The sequence below is a fragment of the Micromys minutus genome, assembly GCF_963924665.1.
Source record: "Micromys minutus genome assembly, chromosome: 23".
NCBI lineage: Eukaryota > Metazoa > Chordata > Mammalia > Rodentia > Muridae > Micromys > Micromys minutus.
The window spans coordinates 33,711,177-33,734,786 of record NC_137958.1 but is presented as its reverse complement, the minus strand read 5'-3'; the positions used below and the strand labels follow the sequence as shown (position 1 = coordinate 33,734,786).

Below are 23,610 nucleotides of genomic sequence, written 5' to 3'. Positions count from 1 at the left end.
TTTCTTTTATCTGTGGTTTGAATAAATTAATTAACCTTAATATCAATGTTGATTGAGTCTTGTTGCTTCTTTTCCCTATAAAAGTATAAAGTATTAATGCTTTATAGATATAAGATTAGGGTCAGCCAGATAGACCATGTGATTAGCATAGCTTACTCAAGATTTTCCATGAATTCTTATGAATTCAGATGTTCGGTGAAATTTTATAACAGACACAAAATATTGAATCTGTAATCCAATAATGGCTAAGATAAAAGACTCAGGTGACAGCACATGCTGGCGAGGATGCGGAGAAAGAGGAACACTCCTCCATTGTTGGTAGGATTGCAAGCTGGTACAACTACTCTGGAAATCAGTCTGGAGGTTCCTTAGAAAAATTGGAAATAGTACTACCTGAGGACCCAGCTATACCACTTCCAGGCATATACCCGAAAGATGTTCCAACATATAACAAAGATACATGCTCCACTATGTTCATAGCAGCCTTATTTATAATAGCCAGAAGCTGGAAAGAACCTCAATATCCTTCAACAGAGGAATGAATACAGAAACTGGCACATTTACACAATGGAGTACTACTCAGATATTAAAAACAAAGACTTCATAAAATTCGTAAGCAAATGAATATAGACTATCATCCTGAGCAAGGTCACCCAATCACAAAAAAACACACATGGTATGCACTCACTGATAAGTGAATATTAACCCCAAAGCTCGGAGTACCCAAGATATAATTCACAGACCACATGAAGCTCAAGAAGAAGAAAGACCAAAGTGTGGGTGCTTCAGCCCTTCTTAGAAGGGGGAACAAAAAGGAGGAAATATGGAGACAAAGGTTGGATCAGAGACTGAAGGAAAGGCCATCCAGAGACTGTCCTACCTGGAGATCCATCTCATATGCAGGCACCAAACCCAGACAATATTGCTGATGCCAAGAAGTACATGCTGACTGAAGCCTGATATAGCTGTCTCCTGAGAGGCTCTGCCAGATCATGACAAATACAGAGGCAGATGCTCACAACCAACCATTGAACTGAGAATGGGTCCCCAATGGAGGAGTTAGTGAAAGAATTGAAGGAGATGAAGGGGTTTACAACCTCATAAGAACAGTAATATCAACCAACCAGAGCTCCCAGGAACTAAACCACTATCCAAAGAGTACACATGGAGGGACTCATGACTCCTGCTGCACATGTAGCAGAGGATGGCTTTATTGGGCATTCATGGGAGGAGAAGCCCTTGGTCCTGCCAAGGCTTGATACCCCTGTGTAGGGGAATGTCAGGGCGAGGAGGCAAGAGAGGGTAGGTGGGTGGGTGAATGCTCTCATAGAAGCAGGGGGAGGGGGATGGTATAGGAGGGTTATGGAGGGAAAACTAGGAAAGGGGGATAATATTTGAAATGTAAATAAAATATATCCAATAAAAAAGTAATCCAATTCCAGAAAGCATTAGAGACAAAAATTTCTTAACACTATGGATTAATTTTCATCACTAGTAAGAAAAGAGGCTTGCTATTCCTAGTCATACCACATTAGTGATTGTATCTCTGCTAAGATTGGCATTGAGTTCCTTTCCAGCTTTGGTGGTGGTGGTGGTGGTGGTGGTGGTGTGTGTGTGTGTGTATACACATGTGTGTGTATACACATTCGTGCCTTTTGTGGAAAGACTCATTCCTGTTTAAATGTTGAAACCACTCTTTTCTTCTGAGTTACAAATCCCAATGCTAGAATTACTCATTTGGAATAAGCAATGAATCTGTATGCTTGATTTGAAAAAAAAAAAAAAAACATTTGGACTCTAATTATCAGTAACTATACTGTAAACTCTTTTAACACTCTTACTTTTCTTTGTGTACTGATACTTTGCCCATTTGGTTTTAGGGGGAAAAAGGTTCTGAAGGACCAATTGGCCCACAAGGATTACAAGGCCTGTCAATCAAAGGAGACAAGGTATTGAATATCAAGAATATAATGGAAGCCATTATACAGTAAAATTATTTTTGACATTGCTCTTTATTCATGAACAGTTTGATGAATAAAGAGCTTGATGCTTGAATAATATGACGACTATCGTAAACTGGTGTCTGGGTAATTACAAATTAGCAAGGTGGTGTATTTTATTATGCAGGATGAATTATGATGCAAAAACTTATATTATTTGTATTTCAAATAACTTTTTTACTTATTGAGCCCTAATTTCCAATGCATCCTGTCATCAGCGACTCATGTTTGAAACAAGATATTAGCAAAAGATAATCCTTGGGAAAGAACACAGCTGTTTAAAGTATATCGGTGGAGCGATAAGAAGGATGGAGAAAGGATGAGATTATATTATGATTTCAGATAAAAAACCACACTGGCTCTAATCTATTATGTGATTATTTTCCTCTCTACATATCCATCTATCACTGGATTCAAACATAAAATTATTACTTTTAAATGGGCGGCTAGAGTAAGGAAATAATAAAAAAAATAGCTTTTCTGTCTTTTATCAGGGACTCTTAGAGTCTGCCTAAGGTTGGGTAAAGGTTATTGGCTCAGTGTGGTGAGGGAGATGGATGGTGATGGAACCAGTAGCAACTTAGGACAAAGATGCCGAGCTAAGCTTTCCACAGACTTTGAGCTTGTGTTGGGTGGTTTGGAGAACATCCACAAAAGCACAAGCTGGCATTGGATTGGATGCTTTCAGGCGTGGAGATAATTTTATGACTGAGCAATTTAATGAGTCTCCTCTAGAAATTATGGGAAAATGGAGCTTGGATGAGTTGTGACTGGCTGTAAAATGTAGAAACACCCAGATTTAGATAATATACCAATTTTAGTCCATAGCCTCACTTCCTAGTCCTAGTTAGGAGTAGAATTGTAGTTGGTGACTGAAACCACCAGAAGCTGCTCAACCTTAAAGAGAAACAGGAAATGAAAGTTTCCAGAGGGAGGAGATATAGAGCATATGCTATATATCTGTACATATAAATGTGCTCAGACGTGTTTGCACATGTGTGCGTGCATGCGCGCTCGAATACACACACACACACACTCACACACACATACACACACACTCACACACTCACACACACACACACACACACACACACACACTCACACACACGGCATTTGCACACACCCCCATTAAAAGAAGAGGTCATGTATTTAAGAAGTGGAGGACAGAGAAGATGAGATAGAAGTAAGAATTATATTCTTGTGTGAAATTCCCAGAGAATATTAAAATAAATGTAAAAAGAGATGCATGCAAAAACTAGTGACCTCATACCAATTGAGTTATTTATCCATTTACCTCTAAGCATCCCATTATATTGTCTATATTAGAATAATCACTGATAAGTTTATCTCAAGTGTTAGGTTTTAATCATGAGTGATATATTCTCTTTGGACTAATTAGCAAAAATAACAATAAACAGTGATTCAAACAAATTTGATATATAATACTTGATTCACATAACTCAGTTCCAGGTGTAACTGCAGCTGCAAATACTTTAGAAATGTATAAAGTTTTCATTTTTCCTTTGAGGCTGTGAGAACATAAAGGTTGTGAGCTCAGTGAATTAACCTTCCAGCTGTTTCTGGGACATAGTATTGTGCTTTCACATCTGGAGTTCATAAGAAAGACACCAGAAATACCTGCACGCCGTCACATAGCTAATCTTTTATTTGTTGTTCTCATACAAATCCAACTCTGCCCCCTCTCCTTTTACTGGTCTTTTTTGCTTTTCCTATTATTTTAAGTAAAACATGAGTCTCAGAAACATTAGTGTGTGACTCAGGTGACAAAGTGATACTCCTATCTTAAGGGCTCACAAATAAATAATTAGTTAAAAATTAAAGAAATACTTTATTTTTTAAATAAGAATTGTAATTGTTTATATATTGTGTAATATAAAGACATTTTTATATTTTCATAAACACACATATAGATACACACATACACACACACACACACACACACACACACACACACACACACACTGTATGTTGGGCATATTTTCTTTCCCATAATTCTCCTCTCTTCTTTTATTCCCATGACAGTTGTGCTTCCTCTTTCAAAAAGTTGTGTGTGTGTGTGTGAGAGTGTGTATGAGTGTGTGTGTGAGTATGTGTGTGAATGTGTGTGAGTGTGTGAGTGTGTGTGAGAGAGTGTGTGTATGTGTGTGTGAGTGTGTGTGTGAGTGTGTGTATGAGTGTGTGTGTGAGTATGTGTGTGTATGTGTGTAAGTGTGTGTGTGTGAGAGAGAGTGTGTGTATGTGTGTGTGAGTGTGTGTGAGTGTGTGTGTGAGTATGTGTGTGTGAGTATGTGTGTGTGAGTGTGTGTGTGTGTGAGAGAGAGTGTGTGTATGTGTGTGTGAGTGTGTGTGTGAGTGTGTGTGTGTGTGTGTGAGTGTGTGAGTGAGTGTGTATCTGATTTTAGGAAATACATAAGATCTAGGAACTTATAAAATGAATGGAGGAAATCATACAATATTTGTCATCCAAGACTATCTTAATTCTCTTTGCATTATTTTCTCCAATGTATTCACTTAAAAATATTTCTTCGCTTATTAATTACCCCATTTGGTGGTCACAGGACACCTTTGTGGAACTGGTTCTGGTTCTTCCTTCCACCTTTGCATTGGTTCTATGGCTCAAACTCAGGTAGTCAGGCTTGGAGGACAAGTACCTTTAGCCCCTGAGCCATCTTGGTGACCTGGCTGCTTCCATATTTTAAAGAAACTGGGGGGGGGGTGACTATGAGCTATTAGAGGCTAGGTTCACAACCAAAAATATTCTTTTTATTATTAAGCTATTAAGAATGATGTAACTTCATTCTTAATAGCTGAAAAGTTGCATTATACGTGTGTGTGTGTGTGTGTGTGTACCACATTTTTATCCATTCTGTGCTTTTAAACATCTAAATTAGTCTCACAACTTAGCTGTTATGAGTAGTGCTAGAGAAAACATTGATGACAGCTTAGACATTTGATTGGAAACTGTATAAAGGGAGCTGCTGATTTCTTTGCTGACTAGTTGCAGGTTATTGGTTTTGAGTTGGGTTCTGGAGACAGCAGACTTGAAACTACTATCATCTGACTCACGCCAAGTTATGGGGCACGGTGGGGATCCTTGAAGGTCAACTGAGTAGGAGAGTCACAGCAAGGAGTTAGAAAGATGATTAAACTAGACAAGGCATGAAACCCACTGAGTTCAGAGCCCCCTGGAGAAGAAATCAAGTTCTGAATCAGAACAGTCTATCTCTGAATCTAAACTGGACACATTTTTTATTCTAGAGCATGCTTTGACACAAGTTTAACATACTTTAATTTATATAAAGCCTGGTCCAATTATGTGATTTTGTTTATAAGTAACTATTTACCCCAAGTTGCCCACCTATCTCCTTGAACGAAATGGTACCAGCACACAGATAAACGAGTTCATTTACTTTTCACCTATGGCTGTCTATGTGCCGCTAAAGCAGCCACCTTTAGTTATAACACAGACCTTGTTTTGGCAGTCAAGATTCATTATGTAATCTTATAAGAAAAGGTTTGCCAACTGGGCATGGAGATACAAGCCTGTACTTCCAACTTCTCCAGATGCTTAGGCAGGGGGATCTCAAATTCAAAATGTGACTGGACCATGGAGGCAGCTCAAGGTTAACAAGAACAACCTCAGGAAATCAAAATAAAAGGTATCTAAATGATAGAGAGCTTGCCTCACATGATGAGGCCTCAAGTTCAATTACAAATACCCTGCTAAAGGATATTTGCTCACCCTGATATGGTCTAAATATCACTGCAACTGAAACAGACACCAAGCTTACTTGTCCATATTGCTCAACGGAATAGTAGTGCACACCGACCCTACCTTTTTTGAAGCCCTCTTTTTTCTTGGTCTCTGGATGATCTTCTTAGTCCATTTCTCAGTTGCATTTCTCTTACCTCTGAAGGCTGGAGTTCTAGAAGGATTTGCTTCTGGCCTTCCCCATCGCTTGATAAAGTCACCCAGGTGTGGTATTAACTCTTGTCAGTATTCTGAGGGCTCTCCGATTGAAATCCCTAGTCTAGTTCTCTCCCACTTGGTACCCTCACCTAGATGCCAGTTTTAGGCTTTTGGAATTTAGCAAGTCTGGAATTGAGCTCCAGGTATCACTCCCTCCTCCAGCTTCGCTTCTTTCTTGACTTTTCACAGTTGGAGCCAATTCTGTTATCTCTACTTCATAAGCAGCCATGAACTGGCACACGGCGCCTCTCTTGGAGTTCTTCTAAGTCATCCACCCTCCTGCATGAAACTGATCCCCAGTTTCTCTCTCCAAGGAGATTCAGTGCCCTTACCACCATGTCAGTCCCTGTTAATGACATGGTGTCTGCCATGCTCACTGCCATACTTCTCTGGCATCACTGGCTGAAGTTGTCTTCACTGACAGACGTCCCACCCATATGCCCCTCTGGGGTTTCCGATTCAGGGAGCCATTATCCTTCCACAAGTGAGCTGTCTGAGATCCGTCCCTCATAGTTCTACCTTCCTTTTTATCGAGAAGGTCATCCTGTCTGGCATTCCTAGACCTGCCGTGCCTCCCTTTTTTTAGGATTCTTCCTAAGTATTGATCAACGTTCAAAACAGCATGCTTTGACCCATCCTTAATCATTCTCTTCTGCAAGCTTTCCTGAGGATGGAAACTTGGGGCTGTTTGGACCTGTGTTTCCCATGTTTGACCTGTGTTTCCAGCATACAATGAGCACTCAAAACTTATAGGAAGACTTGTGGAATGAATGATTTCACACACATAACCATTTTATTATTATTATTTTTTTTGAGACAGGGTCTCACTATGCAGCTCTGACTGGCCCAGAAATTGTTATGTAGACTAGGCTAGTATCTGACTTACAGATATCCACCTGCCTCAGCTTCCTGGGTGCTAGGATTAGAGGCGTGTGCCACCACACCTGTCCTCCCTGGCAACTTGGACTTAGTTTTCTCAGATCAATTTCTTCAATTCTTTCATTTTGCTGTCTTTCATACTTAATTTTAGACATTACTGGGAGAATTTAAAAATACTTTTCTTCAGCTTGACTCTCAAATCTCATTTCTCTCACATTTTACTAATTTAGTACTTTTAAATATTGTTAAATATTATTCCTAAGGAAATATTTTAGTCTTTATAACTTTGGATAGTTTGGGTTGTGAGAGAAATGTCAATGGGTACTGAATGTAAATTAATACAAATATATATATGCTCAGGAATATTTATGCGCACATGTATCCATATATGTTTATAACAAAAATTAATTAAAAAGTAGTCATGAATTTGAAAGAGAGCAAGGAGGGGTATATGGGAATGTAGGTAGGGCAGGGAGGGAGTAGGTAAATGATGTAATTATATTCTAATGTCAAAACCAAAATAAACAATATAAATTTCATTAAAGATAAACAATTTAGATAAAAAATTGAATATAGTACTAATTATTTTGGTTCATTTGGACTAAAGGTTATAAAAAGAATTAGATTGGATTTTTTTCCATGTTGAGTTTGTTGAAAGTATCAAGATAGACTTTAATCTAGGTCAGTTCTAGATTGTCAGGGCGTGGGTAAATGAAGCTTTTTCTACTTATATTTTGACAGGGGGATTTGGGACCTGTGGGACCCCAGGGACCAGTGGGTATTCCTGGCATTGGAAGTCAAGGCGAGCAGGTAAGCCGCACTTCTCCCTTGGCCCTGAACACTTCCTCCCAGGCCTGTCTGAGGTTAGAGCAGGCGGGTAAGCATCAGCGTTCACTTGGCAATTGAGTTCCAGTGGAGTTCACGTTCAGAATAATGCAGGAAAGGGTAAAATAGTATCGCGAGGCTATTATAACTTTAGAACTTTCAGAGTGTATATATATATATATATATATATATATGTGTGTGTGTGTGTGTGTGTGTGTGTGTGTGTGTGTGTGTGTGTATGTGTGTGTGTGTGTGTGTGTGTGTGTGTTTCTTGCTGCCATGTTTTTGTTTCACCCCCTAACCATTCACCTACCTAACGATAGCATTATGATTTAAGTAAGTACCAGAATCAGAGGTGACAACTTAATTCAAAGACATCCATCCCAAATAGAAGCAGTCCGTTTGTAAAGAATGGGGAGCCTCTCGTGGTCAGAAACGGGAAGGAGGTCTGTGTGCTCAGAGCTAGAACTGCATGTAAAATCTTCTAATGCTTGGGGAAGCTGGAGAACTGTCAGATGTGAACGGCGTGGCTCCCGGACATCAGCACTATGTGCTGTTGCTTACTCTCTGCCTTTAGTCATGCATTTAGTCTCTCTCATTTAATCAAAGCCCACAGCAAATGCAGATTTATCGCCCTAGTTACAAAGTGGCAAGCACATTGGATTACGATTTATGGCCACGCCTTGAATTGTGATGTTGCCCGGAGACTTCACAGCACTCCCTTGACCTCAAGTGATGAGGGAAGCAAGTGAGGTAATTCCAAATCTCATTCCTGACCTGCGATGTTAGGTTTACTTCTAGGAATTCTTTATCATTATTACTACATATTTGTCAGCCCAAGAAACAGTGGGGTTGGCGCCTACTTCTTGCCTTACTTCCTCACCCTTGGCAGCGTTCCCAGTCTAGTTTGCTAGGAGAATTAAGGTGCAGAAGACATCAAGGTCATTCTGCGTCTAAGCGTTGAGGTAATTATTAAGAGCTGGACGTTCTGGCTACTGATGCTGCCAGGTTGGACTCACTAGACTGCAGTCTGTCTGCCGGACCCTGCAGGGATACCTTCTGGTCCCGGGATGCTGGCCGTGCTGACACATCCTGCTCTTTGTGGTTTGTTGGGGATACAAATCTGGGATTCAGATGAGTTCAAAGACAGACCAGTCTGTCCAGATGGTCAGTGAATTCTGGACCTCCCACTTGTGGCTTTCTGGACTTTTGTTTCCTTTAATGCAAGTTCTTGACGGAGATTGTCATTTATTTATTTTGTTGGTTTTTGTCAAAAAGGTTTTATATCTTTCTTCATTACAAAAGAAAATAATAAAACCTTAAAAGCAAAATGTCTTTATGGGGCTGACCCTTAATGGGTGGGAGAATTAATGAAATGTAGTGTTTGTAAACTTCTCTGTACATAGGAGGAATTATTTATTGTTTTAATAGATATGGCACCAATACTACTTAAATATAATCTCTGTTCATTCAGCCTTTCAATTCTGTTCTAAGTCTAATCTAGCATTTTTGTGCTCATCTTTTCTTCTTACATTACTTGCTTATAGAAATATATTTCTCCATTTGTCTATTTATGAGGAAAATCTGTTTCTAGCAACCCACAGACAATGTCCTTTGGATGGTCTGTAAATTGCTTGATATATATATATATAGAGAGAGGCTTGATCATGGTTCACAGAATAAAATAGACTGTAAGCAATCATAAACAGATATGTATATGGTCCTACAGATACATATAAGCATACATGCTCTGTGTACATGCTATGGTATTTTGCTCCTTGTTCATTGAGTGATACTTGTGGGCAGCTATAAAAGTTAGAGAAGTTGCTTTTTAGAACTACTGTCATTCCCCTAAAGTATGTGGACTTCTTAGTCTCATTAATCATATAAAAGGGAATGGCATTAGCTTTTTATTATGAGTGTTCACCTATATGTGCGTATGCACTCTATGTGCATGCTTATTACTTCTAGAGGCCAGAAGAAGGCATCAGATTCCCCAGAACTGGAGTTACAGATGATTGTCAGAGCCATTTGGGTACTGTGAACTTAAATACTCTGTAAGGTTAGCAAGTACGCTTGGTCACTGAGCCAAGTCTCCAACCCCAATGTCTATATTTTAAAAATGAACAAGCAGCTATATTATCTAACTGGAGCAAAAGGGATGATGGTTTTGTATTATGTAAGTATCAGTTAATGTGTTTTGTAAACACTGTCTCTACAGTTACAGTTTATGGGATGCAAGCAAGCATAATTGTATTGTTTTTCCTCTTGATGGCCTTTAATAATTTTCCCCAGTGGGGGTCTTGTCTTCTCTTCCCTGCCACTTAATGAAGTTTCCAGCCCAGCACAGACTCTTTGGCTCACATGGAGACAATGACAGTTGTAAGGTTGCTGCATGTTGCAAATATTAAATTTAATTTTGTATCTGGTTAAAGAGAAACAAAAACATACCTGGGGACTATTAGCTTTCTTTTAATCTTCATTATCTGGACAGGCTGGAGGGGATGACAGGTTCTCTTTTCTTCTGGGTTGAGGTGGAAGGAGTCTTGGCAGTTGAACATGGAAGTTCTTTCTAGGTTGTGTCTGTGGTACGTGGGTTTTGTGGTCAGTGTTTGGGAGACTTGCTCTGATTCTCACCCATGGGACTCTTTCATTAGCTCTTTGGTCATTTCTCCTAGGATGTGGATGAAAACCTTCCACCTGCCCCACTTCCTAGCAGCCTGTTTTTGCTGAAGCTTTGTTCTTTCTGCTGCAGTTGTTTTGCCCTCTCTGTCACCTGGACAAGATTCAAAACAGTTGCAGGCCACCCTTCCTCCTACTTGTAATGCCTTTCATCAACAGGAAACTCTTACATGCCTCAGCTCTGACAAACTCTGGGTACGCAGGATGATCCCAGTCTGGCCTCTTTGAGCTTCCACCGGCCACTTTAGGTTTCTCAGACCAAAAATCAAAGTATAAGTGTCATCACTGAAGTCCTCCTTCTAGGTCAGAGTAAAAGAAGTCACAACCAAACCCTTTCCCATCCTATATAGAGAACACTTGTAATCTAGAGAAATTTCTCCAGAAAAGAAGTTTGTAAGTCCTATGTCCCTCTACCTCAATTTACCTATACAGTACAGTGAGGGGTTGCATATTTAAACATGTCTCACTTTCATGGCTGTCGGCTTGCTTTTTAGAGTCCAGATCATGTCTTTAACATGTCATTGCATGCAATGATGAAATAAGCTTCTCAGCGTGTCATATAACATGCAGGAGAAAAGAAAGCTGTGGATTTAGTTTACCACCATGGAGTTTCCCTTCTAATATTTAAAATTGTAAGATGGGGTAGAGGCTGGGTTCATCAGAGTTGTCAGTGGTACAGCCACTTTTATTCTTGCTTCTCTGCCTCCCTGAGAAGCTTTCATCATCTACATGGTACAAGACTATCACAGGGCTTGACTCCATCCACAGGAAGAAGAGGACAGAGTACCTCTTTCCTTAGAATGAGTGAGACCTTGCATACATCACTCCCCATCCACACCCTAACAGCCAGAATCTAGTCCATATAACCACACCTGACTCTACAAGGGATGATTTTGACTCTGCTTTTTGAGACCAGGTCTTATTATGTAAGCATCGACTGGTCTGGACCAAGATGACTGTATAGACCAAGATGGCCTCAAACTCATCGAGATTGGCCTCTTACTACCTCCCTTTTCCTGTTGTTTACTGGAAGCATGAAATTTATCACAAGTATTTATGTGGGCTAACTGAAATGTCTCTTACTATCACTGAAGGATATGCATTGGGGTTCAAGCAATGGGACTTGATTAGATGCTTCCCGCTGTCCTGTCAACTTGTAGTGTCACTTTAGAAGACACAATACTGTCCTCCATGTCATATTTTCACTAACATCTAAAACTTTTATTCCGAAGGGGGTCCAAGGTCCATCTGGTCCACCTGGTCCACAGGGACCCCCGGGACAAGGCTTACCTGGCCCTAAGGTAATTTTCTAAATGACAGAGATGTTTAGCACATTTATAGTATAATTGTTTATAATTAATGTTCAATGACTGTAAAAAAACAGATGTAACTAACTTGAAAATCAGAACATTCTATGCCGAATGATACTGGTATTAGACTTAGAAATTCTTGCTTTAAGATACTTCGACTTACATAACCTTTATTCACATTTGTTTATATTTTTAATTATTAAGACTGTATTCTAGCAGAGCAAATAGGCAACCTTCTTTGGTCTGGTGGGCTTGCATTCTCACCAGTGTTCCCACAGTGTCTTCAAGTTCCAGAGCCTTAAAAAGATGGAGTCAGGATAATCTAAAGAGTAAGGGTTTACCTTGACCTTTGGAATCAGATTATCTTTTCATTTGGAATTCTTTTTCATCCCTTGAGAAGAGGCAGTTATTATATAATTAGCTGCCACCCATACACTTTCATTGTTAAATAAATAAATAAATAAATACATAAATACATAAATAAATAAGAAAGAAAGATAGTTCTCAAAGATGTTTGCTCACCTTGGAGCACACATATGAAAAAGACATAATTTCTACCCTTTAGATTTATTTATTTGTTTTTTTAGGGGGTGTGGGGGAAGAAGAGATCTTTCTGTATAGATTAGATTAGTCTCTAACAGGTAGGATCACCCTATGTCTGTGTGCCTCCCTAGTGTTGAGCCATTTGAGGTTTTATTTGGGGCTCATCATGAGGGCTCAGGATAGTCTCTGATTGTTGCTCTTGGGCAGAGATCACCTGGGCACTCCGTGTGCATGTTTAACTGTTAGATAATGTAACTATACTCTTAAGGCATCCCTAAGGTGTATACAACATACCTATATTTTAAGTCAAATGCAACAAAAATCTATGTAACTGAAGGGACTTCACATGCAACTAGCACCATGTCTGTACATGTGATTATGTGTGAATTAAGTATATATGATCGTTTCACTTTGTTGATATACAAGTTCTGAGGGAATCTAAGGCAGGAATGTGTTACTGTTATTTTCCTTTAATATTTAAATTTTTTTCTTCCCAGGGAGAAGTAGGCCAGATGGGACCCACAGGGCCTAGAGGCCCAATGGGAATTGGAATACAGGGTCCAAAGGTGAGTTGATTGCTTCTAAGATGCTACGAAGTCATTTACATGATACAATGTAAGGTTTTCTGAATGCAAGGAAGAACATGCATCTCCCATCTAAATGTATATACCTTGTTTTTTTTTAACTTTAAAATGTGCCTAGGAATAAAGGTATAATTATTACTTGCTCATTTTTTTTGGTGTTTCTGTTGGAAGAAGTTGTTACGAAACTCATACTCCCCTCGGGGTTGGGACCTTGTTTATCTTGTTTGTTACTGGATGTCAGTTTTGACAACATGGTGCACCTCAAATACTGCTGAAGGGATGAATTGTTCCTTCCTACAACCTTCACAGGTTCTGTACTTAACATGAGCTACACTGAGCTTTGAACTTCTCTATTGTTTGTCTACCATGGGCAAGAGTCTTATAAATATTTGGGTAGTAGAAGAATAAATCAGATGTAAGCGTAACAAGAACGTACATATAAAGAGATGATCACAAAAGATCCTAACATTGTACTATTATTATTATTAGCTTATTAACAAAGCAATAAAATATCATTTTGCATGGCTTTGATATAATACATAGTATGCTAAGTGCTAAGTATGATTTATATGTGTACACAGACATATATATATCCATATATGTACATGTATGCACATGTCACACACAATTTGCATGTCAATTTAGAGAGACAGTTCACAGTATTGTATGTTAAGGATCATGAGTTTGACTACCTAGGTTTAAAATCCATGTTTTTCAGTAGTGAGTTTCTCTCACTTAAAAAACAACAGTGTTAAGAGAGTTTCATGTTTACCCACTTTCCTGAGCATTGTCGTTTAGGTGCTGCTCCAGTTTCCCTTGCATTCTACCATAAACATGCCACGTTTAATTCTATATAAGCCAGACTTGTAAAAAACACACAGAGGTGCAGCTGTAAGGTTGCAGAACACGCAGTCCCCTGTTGGGATGCTGCAGAAATCCTGTCTCGTGTAGACACCAGGTCACCTCTCATCCACGGTATAACCTCGTCTTAACTGGAAAATATGAAATGTACAAAACCGCATTCCACCATTTTAATTTTATTCCCTGGAAACTAAATGAACAGTTTTTTCATGTGCTCAGTGGACCTTCAGCTTTTTTCTGTGTAGATGCCTCTAGATCTTCAGTACTTTATGTTAAGTTCTCATTGTTAGAGTTGTTTATATGTCTGGATACTAAACTTTGGTTGGCAGGATTACAAACCTCTTCCCCTAAATTGTAACTAACATATATCCTTTTAGTGTATAGTTTGACATTTTGATGTGTTTCTCTTAGCTTATGTTTTTTTTCTTTTAAAACATTATTTTAAAGCCCCTTAAATTCATGAAAGTATTCTCACATAGTTTTCTGAAAACTTCATGCTTTACATTTTTAAGTTGTCCTTTATGTCCGTGGACTTTATCTGTGTGTGTTTGGGTGGGTGTCAGTGTGAGGAATCTGGATTTCCCCATATTGACAGTGTGTCTCTGTTTCACTGTTGCAAACAGCATTTTGGCTCCTATGTCTTGGGTCAGTTTACCTGAATATGTCAATAATAATCGGTGCAGGTTTCTCTATTCTGTTCCCATGTTTGTATTTCTATGCACTATTGCCTTCCTGCTTAATTTAAAATATGTTTTGTCACTGGCGATATTGCTCAGTTAGTACAGTGCTTGCTTGGCATGTGAAAAACCCTGGATTCAGTCCCCAGCACCATATAACCCTGTGTGGCAGTGCATGTCTGTAATTCCAGTGCTCAGGAGGCAGAGGCAAGAGAATCAGACAGTCAGGGTCATCCTTGGTGTCACATAGCAAGTTAGAGGCCAACCTGGGCTACATAAAAACTTTTTCAAGGGGGAAACATAACATTGCATAACAAGAAGAAAACCCTTGTTTTTCTTGTGTATTGTTGATTCTAACACGTTTTCAGATTTGGTTAGCTTGTCAAATCTAATAAAATACCTTATTAAATCTACAAATCAGCTATTGAGTTTTTCTGACTATAGAGTAAAAATTTCTAACTTTTCAGGAAAATATTTTCACTTCTTCTGTAAAGATCTTCTACCCCATAAAGCCATTCCTAGGCTCCCCAAAGAAAATTTTGGCAGTATGAATTATTCTCTTTCTAACAACTTCCAATTAACTACTACAGGCCTATTAGAGAAGCACTTGCTTTGTTTTAATTTTTGGCATGTTGAATTTTATATGAAGTTACTCTGTGAAATCACTTACTATTTCTGATTGAAGTACTCCTTTTTCTTTTACCTACGATCATATTATCTAAATAAAAACAAAATTACATGGAACTGTAAATTTTTGAAGTACTTCCATAGGTCAAAGAAATCTCTTCTATTTCAGCTTTAACCAAAATTGTGCTTTATTATAAATAAGTAATAAATTTCAGTCAAGGTCAATAGCTACTAAAATAGTTGTAGTAATTTCTCCTTTTTACACTGTTATCCTGATACATTAATAGAGTTTTTAGATGAACTATTCTTTTTTAGGTAAACACAGCTTTTTTAGGTAAACTCTTTTAAGTAAAGCAAACATGGTATTTCCTTTTTAAGGATACTTCAGTCAATTAATCTTTCATTGAGGATTTTTAATCTTTTTAAAATAGCCATTCATAGTGTTGTTAGCATATAATAAATAAACATGCCATACACACACACACACACACACACACACACACACACACACACACACACATACTTTGACAGATTTGGGCATATGAATGATGATCTTGGAACTTTCTCATTAAAACAAAGATAATAAAGGCTTTCATTATTCATCAGTGTTACCACAAACCCTTTCCAAAACTGCTCTTCTGTTCTTCCCTAACTTCTATATACTGATGTACTTCACACAGCCGGCTCCACCACTGACTACTTCTGAGGCACACATTTCTTTTCACAGAGCAGAATTGTCCTAGTGTGCACTGAACAGGGCGTTCGAATACTTGTTCCTTTTTGTTGCCAGAAGAACCCCCCCCCCCTTTGCACAAAGATATCACACTTTATTTATTCAGTTTCCTAGAGGTAGAAATGTTGGCTGTTTCCAAGCTTTCCCTGTTACAAAGTACAAACACTTATTGCAGTGTCTCTGGACAACTGTTTTCCCTTTTCTGGAATATACTCCTAGGAATGAAAGGGATAACTTAAGTCAATGGGTAGATTTTTGTCTCTTTCTCTGTTTTGTTGTATTGTGTTTTGAAAGTTTTGTGTAAAATAGAGACTCTGTTCCTCAAAGATTTGAAAGTTTAGTGGGGCTTGATTCGAGAGCCAATGAGAACCTTGCTACCTGGGGAGGAATCTAGAGCAGTGACCCTCAACCTTCCTGATATGCCGACCCTCTAAGACACTCCCTCAACCCTAAAATCATTCTGTTGATACTGCTTAACAGTCATTTTTCTACTGTTATGTATTGTGATCAAGTATCTGATATGCAGAATGTATGACATGCAGGATGCCCCACAGGTTGAGAACCCTCTGATCTAGAGGCTTTCCATCCCTAGATCTGTTCACTAATGGCATTGCTACATTAGGCTTAACATTTTAGGTGTAGAGGTTAAGTCCTGGTTCTTCCTCCCAAGGCCATGCTCCCAGAAATAAGACTCAGACTCAAAATATATTTACAAACACCTTGTCCATATATCGAGGCTCTTCTCTGACTAGATCATGACTAAAGATGACCCATTTACTTTAACCTACATTCTGCCACGTGGCTGGCTAGCTATGCTCAGGTACCATGCGTCTGCCTCATTACATCTTCCTGCCAAATCTCCCACCTGTGTCTATCCCAGAATTCTTCCTCCTCTCAGATGTACCACCTTCCATTTTATGCCTAAGCCAAAGGCCATACACATTTTAATTGACAGGCGATGCGTCCATACAATACACAAGATATTCTCATTACAACTCTCCTTTTTAGTCCAATAAAAGGCTATTTTCTTAGACTATGCCATAGACTGAGTGTCCCGGACAACCAGAAATCTGTCATCTCACAATTCTGGAGGCTACGAGTCTGAAATCAAGATATCTACAGCCATGACTTCAATAAACCCTACAGGGATTCCTTGGACTCTTTTTGGCTTTTCATTATGGTTGTGGGTTCTTGGCACTCCTAAGCGTGTGGCTGCTTGCACCTCTTCGTGTTTGCCTCTGGTGTCTCAGAGTTTTCTGCTTGTTTTTATAGGGCCATGTCGTCTTTCTGTCATGATTCCAGTTATACCGAGCTAGGACTTGTCTTAATAACGTCGTCTTAACTTGATACTATTTTTAAAGATTCTATTTCCAAATACATCCAACTCTTCAGGGATGCCACAATTCAACACATGGCAATACACTGAAAAAGAAAAAAAAAAAAGAGGGATTCGGTAACTTGCCCAAAGTTGAGAAATTTCATTGCTAATCACCTTTCTTTGTTCAGAGACCTTTCTCAGTATTATAAGATATAACCAATACCTCAAACTGAGGTTCACCTTAAGGACTTGTCATTGAAATAAAGTACCTTTTGATCCACCAGGGGGAGCCAGGCACAGTAGGGCTCCCTGGACAGCCCGGGGTCCCAGGGGAAGATGGAGCCTCTGGAAAGAAGGTAATCTTGTTTGGTATACACTATCAGTGTCAAAACTGTGGGACCACACCAGCACCTCAGTCCTCCAGAACCTGGCGTTAAAATACCAGGCCAATGTCTGTAAGAACGACCATTCTTTAACTTTACCCCAGAAAGTGTCTGTTTCCTTCAATGCCCTGGTGCCCCACGTGCTCTTAGTTTTGGCTGGTGTTTTGGCCTGGGCATTTCTACTTTCTTCTGTGGTTCTGAAAATCATATCAGTTTAATCTCAAACAAAACTACCTCTCTTTCTCCAAAAGAGAGACTCTATAGATGCATCTGGGAAGTTAGGGCTATTGTAAAGATGTCCTAAACTATTTTGTGTTGACATTTGAAATACTCAGTTTTTAATAAAACTACTGAAAAAGTAGCAGATGGTGAGGTGGAATGACTTTCTTGATAAAAATAAATGAAAAGTCTACTAAATGTGAGCAAAGAGCCAAAGGAAGCTTTGCACATTGGAAATTGGCTGAGATGGGAGTTTTCTGAGGTATTTCAGCTGCTCGGTTAAAGGGGAGTTTAATGTTAATTTATTCATTGATAAGTTTCCAATTTAATTTAGAGATGAAAGCAAAGAATGATATGGTGTGCTTGGGGGAATAGTCCAAGTCAAATTCTCTGGCAACCAGAAGAGACACAAGTTGGGTTCTGCATTTTGTCCTCCATGGACCAACTGAGGCATTTGGTATCCTTCCCTCCAGGGAGAAGCTGGACTTCCAGGAACAAGAGGCCCAGAAGGAATGCCTGGGAAAGGACAGCCTGGCCCCAAGGTAGGCAAATGACAGCTCGGCAGGAAGCAGCTGTCTGTGTGCAGGTCCCCAGTCAAAAGAGCCAATTTTAAAGGGATCTGATTTTCATTTTTGCTATGTCAAGCATGTTTATATCTTGCTTAAAATCACGAATACTGTCTTGTGAGCTTTTGGAAGAAGGCAAGTATATATTATTCATCTTTATTTTCTTACACCCATCGTAAGCTCCAGCTTAGAGAAGAACTCAACACATGTTTTCTCAATGAATGGTCAACTGATATTTACAGGAAATATGGAAAGGAAAAGAATTCACAAGACACATTGTTAGACTTTAAAAGTATATAAAGATTATTAAAATATTTATAGGCTTTCCCATAATTGTAAGGCGTAGCACCTCATTAAATGTCAACTGGGTGACAGGGTTTGTAGCTTAGTGGGAGAATGCACTTAGCATAGGCAAGACCATGAAATAGATTCCTAGTATAAAGCAAATAGGTAAATAAAGTGACAAATTCACATTCCTCCCTCTAGAAATGCCATTTTACTAATATCTTTGTATGTCAAGAGGAGAAGATATAAATTTCCCCATAGGATAAGACCTTTAGTTATATAACATACTACCTCTAAGGTACCCGAATTCCTGTGGTTCTTAGAGTTATCAATCACACTGCACAAACAGTTCTATAAATAGAATTCTATTTATAATTCTGTTAAAATACTCTTAATTGGCCTTATATTAACTAAGCCCCGAGAAACTGAAACTTAAAATATATCTGTATAATTCCAGCCACTTGCACTGTCAGGTTTTTCTTCCAATAAGAGGACGAAGAATATTTTTCAAAACGTGATGCATTTCGAAGTAGTGGCCTATTAATAATCAGAAGTGAGACAATGGGGAAGAATAGTATCCCTGAGAAAGTCCCCAGAAGAGCAAGAGCACATGAGCCCTGAGTGGGGAAATCCTAAGAGAATGGGCAACAGAGCAGAGACAAAATGCCCAGGTCACCGAGGAGAATGCAGCACAAATAGAAAGTAGCAGCATATAATGTAGCCCAGATGGTCCTCGGGCAGTGCTGGTTCTTAGTGACAAGCAGCTGTTCACCCGTTGTGTTCTGAGACGGTTGAACCTGGTGGGCAATGAAAGAAACTCTGTAGTTTTGGCTGTGCCATCCTTTCCTGTAGATAATCGTGATGGAGCGAGTGCTGTTTGGCTGTGCTAACCTGGGCCGGTGCTCTTTACTGGTGTGTACTCTCCGGAATGAACCGCATCACTGTGGATGTAGTTGGAGGCATCCCTTGGTTTATGTGCTAGGATGTGATTCGTTGGCTTTCAAGGTGCAGTCTCTAGATGAGCTGGACCAGCATTGCCCATGAATATTTGACATGCAAATGATCAGTCCCTTGTAAAGGCAGCCTAAATCAGAAAATTCTGGACATGAGATTTAGAAATCTGTGCTCTACCAAGCCCTCCAGGTGACTGTAATATTAGTTTGTAAACCATGGCTAGTTGGACTGAACATGGGGACCCCAATGAAAGAGCTAGAGAAAGTACTGAAGGAGCTGAAAAGGTTTGCAAGGCCATGGGAAGAACATTATTAACCAATAAAACCCTCCAGAACTCTCATGGACCAAAACACCAACCATTGAGCACACATGGAGAGACCCATGGCTCCAGTTGTATATGTAGCAGAGAATGGCAGTGTCTGGCATCAATGGGAGAAGAGGCCTTTGGTCTAGTAAAGGTGCATTTTCCCAGTGTAGGGGAATGCCAAGGCACATAGGTGGAGAGGGTGGTTGGGAAAGGAAGAACCTTCATGAAAGCAAGTGTAGGGAGAAGAGGGAAGAGGATAACATTTAAAATGTAAATACTGAGAATATCCAATTTTTTAAAAAAGAAAACCATGGCTATGCCTGGTGTACCAGCAATGTGCCAATTAGCTCAGCCGCAAGCTTAAAGAGAAATTCCTTCACTCACTTGGGCCCACATCTGGATAGATATAGCCTTGCTGAGAGAAAGGTGAGGGGATTCTGATGCTGGTGAGACCTTGGTAGAAGGGAGCAGAGTTCTTTATGGCCATGGGAACACTGCTAAGTACAGCCATGCTGGGAAGCAGTAGGCTACTGCTGGAGTATCTTCTTACCAACAAAATTACTGGCTTTCTTTTGTAGAGCAGACTAGACTCCCCACTGAGGAAGAAATGGGCGTCTTGATGTGAAAAATGTCTCTTTTAATGTTTTTAAACAGAAAAAACATGTAAATTGAGAGGCAGGATTTTAAAAAAATCATCTATTTTTTTTCTGAAACACCAAGTGTATCAGAACCATCTGTGCACAGGACAACAGGGCAGAAGAGACTCATAAACTCAGACAAACGTCCTCTGAGACTTAGAACTTAGATGTAAAGAACATCGAATCAGTTTGAACAAATGATAAAGACTGGGTGGGATTTTGAGGACCGTTCACAAACCTTGGGTGGCAGGGCTGGGCTCAGGCTGACTACTGGAAATCTGGTGTTTGGAAGCCGGGCTCTGATGTGGGAGCCCAGGGGCTGGAGAGTGATGGTGTTAATACGACCTCTATATTTTTGTAATTATTCCGTCAGGGTGATGAAGGAAAGAAAGGGAGCAAAGGAAATCAAGGGCAGAGGGGGTTTCCAGGACCCGAAGGGCCGAAGGTATGTTTCTTATATTCTCATCTGTGCTTCGAGGACGTGGTAATTGTGTCTGGTTTTCGTAGAATATTAAATTTCCACTTCAGATTTGATTACTTGTTTCCTTCCCAACACACACACACACACACACACACACACACACACACACACACACACACAAAACCCAGAGGAAAATGTCTTTAGACAACTTTCCATTCCAAACCATAATAGAATGGAATAAAGAGATCTCACAAAGTATTTAATTATCCGCGCTTCTTGTGGGACAATCAGACTACCAATCGCCGTAGGAATTACCAAATGTAGAGAAACTGGTGTAAAGGAAGGGCCACGTCCCTTCCCTGCCATGTTATTTTGCTAAGCGGTATGTCCAACGTTGATTGACAGGTATACTGAAGAGAAGGCTTTGGAAAGCCCGCCCCATCCTGCTCTGCTTTGAACAATTTGAGCCAATCACTCACATGGCCAGAGCAATGGTGAGAATAGAGAGTCAAAGGCGGCTCTCAACAGTCTCTGGTATTACACAGGAGTTACTCAGACAAACCTTAATGGCAGGCCCACCTCCCCAGCCATCACAGTAAGAGCAACAAAGAAAAATTATTTATAAGTTAGCCACCTAACTGTAAAACTTATGCTGGAGACTATTTCTATGATTAAATACAAGATTTTTTTTCTACGAGCTTCTTGTCATACACTATAAAACATGGGCATCATGGATTGCTTCATATTAGCCAGTGTAAAGCTACACAAGAGATAAAAACTTCCTACTGTTCAGGAATTAATTGAACACATTTATTTAAAGGCACCGAGAACATGCGGGGTAATAACTTCAGCGGTGATTTACAAAGGATGTTTCAATCATTTTCATATTCACACTTACAGAGCCGGGGTTCTGCATATTCTGAAATATGCTGATGTTTGTTTTCTTTTCCTCCTATAATTACTGTATAGTTTCTCTACTTGAAATGTAACAGCTTTTCCGGTTTTCTCAGGGAGAACCTGGCATTATGGGCCCCTTTGGAATGCCTGGAACATCCATTCCTGGACCATCTGGACCAAAGGTATATATATTCTTGGCATTTTTTAAAGTTGTGAGTTGGAAATATATATGTATTTTTATGTCACTGATGGTGGTTTTTTTTTTGTCACTTATGATGGTTTTTGTAAGCTAGAAGTTTAGTTTGGGAAGAGCCTTAAGAAATATACACAGATAGGCAGACTCAAAGCCAGACTTCTCATTCCTGATGCTAAGTTTGCCACGTAACCCTGTGTTCCTTCTCTCAACCCTCAGGCCCCAGCACATGTAAACTGTTGTTACATTTACAGGAGAATCTACAAGGCTCTATAATTGAACAGTCTGGAGGAAAGTATGCACTCAGTTTTAAGAAAATTCCCAGGCATCCTTACATCTAAATATTTAAGTCTAATTGTCACATATTGTTTTGTTGGACTTTCCCAAACCCTGCAGAAACATTTACTAATGGGTTTATTAACTCTTCAGTTTAGTTTCTCAAATTTGTCTGAAGGATGAGATGGACACATTAAGTTCTTCACACACTGCTGGCCTGTTTTGACATGCACATTGACTGTGTACTTCTGTGATTCTTCATGTAACCTATAGCCTTGACAATGCTATTTATAATGTCCAGGGAGACAGAGGAGGACCTGGAATGCCTGGTCTTAAAGGAGAACCTGGACTTTCTGTTCGAGGACCAAAGGTATGATTTATTGATGCTTCTTTTCTGGATGTGAGAAGGTGCTTCTGTTCTGGGAATGCAACGAAGAGATATAATACTTTACTAGTGTGCACAAGACTCTTTGTTTTATCCATGCACTTCAAAACAAAATAAGAAGAGGAGGAGGAAGAAGAAGAGGCTTGAAAAAAAGAGGAGGATGAAGAGGAGGAGGAGGAGGAGGAGAAGAAGAACAAGAACAAGAAGAAGAAGAAAAAGAAGAAGAAAGCAGGGGGAGGAAGAAGAAGAGTACTTAGCCCCGCTTTCTGCCACCATGCTGAAATATGTGCATCATCAATTCATAAGTTTATTTTGGCTCATGGTTTCAGAGATTTTAGACTATGAATGTCTGTCCCCTTTGCTTGAGGTTGTAGCATCTTAGTACATCAAGGTAGGAATACATGATAGAAGATTCCTGTTCACGTGGTGACAGTCAGTAAGCCAAAGGAGATAGGAAAGGCTGCATTTCCAATATCTATTCTGAGGAAATATCCCCCCCCCCAGTTACTTAATTTCCTCCAACTAAACCTGATACTCTAAGGGCTCCACCAACTTCCAGTGCAGCCATAGGCTGGGGACCACTCTTTGAACACATAAATCTCTGAGGCATGCTCAAGATCCAAGCTATCCCATTTAATAGGTTAATCACTTACTTACAATATCTATCTATTGATGAAATACATGTATAGAAGTTATGCCCTTGCAGGGGGGGTGGGAAGGAATAAGCAACAGGTTTATTTTTTATGTATTTAGGGAATATTAGATCTCATGGCTAAGTGTTTGCTGAATCAGTCATTGTTAGAAAAAAAGAACTTTTTTTTTTATCACTAGAGTCACAGCTGCTCTGGTTTGCCCAAGACTAGGATTTCTTGTCACATGAAGCTTTCAGGGATAAGATTTTTAAAAATCTCACACAAGCTCAGCCGGGTTGTTCATCCTGTTTCTGGGACTCTACCTATGTAGTTGACTCAAGAAAACTGTCAAATCTCCCATGTGAAACTACAGATGTTATCTTGTTCAGTTAATTGTGGGGACCATTTCCATGTTGTTTGATAA

General features: G+C 39.5%; 1 protein-coding gene across 1 annotated transcript in view; it reads left to right on the top strand.

Annotated features, from left to right (window-relative positions):
• The window catches only part of COL28A1 (collagen type XXVIII alpha 1 chain), a gene marked incomplete at both ends in the record, with an annotated part of 147,374 nt that overhangs the window by 49,344 nt on the left and 74,420 nt on the right, over window positions 1–23,610 (top strand). Inside the window, 9 exons of the mRNA XM_080936233.1 lie at window positions 1,881–1,949; window positions 7,612–7,680; window positions 11,610–11,678; window positions 12,728–12,796; window positions 17,315–17,386; window positions 18,106–18,174; window positions 20,756–20,827; window positions 21,814–21,882; window positions 22,471–22,539. Of these exons, the coding sequence (XP_080792359.1) occupies window positions 1,881–1,949; window positions 7,612–7,680; window positions 11,610–11,678; window positions 12,728–12,796; window positions 17,315–17,386; window positions 18,106–18,174; window positions 20,756–20,827; window positions 21,814–21,882; window positions 22,471–22,539 (627 nt within the window). The remainder of the gene's footprint in view (window positions 1–1,880; window positions 1,950–7,611; window positions 7,681–11,609; window positions 11,679–12,727; window positions 12,797–17,314; window positions 17,387–18,105; window positions 18,175–20,755; window positions 20,828–21,813; window positions 21,883–22,470; window positions 22,540–23,610) is intronic.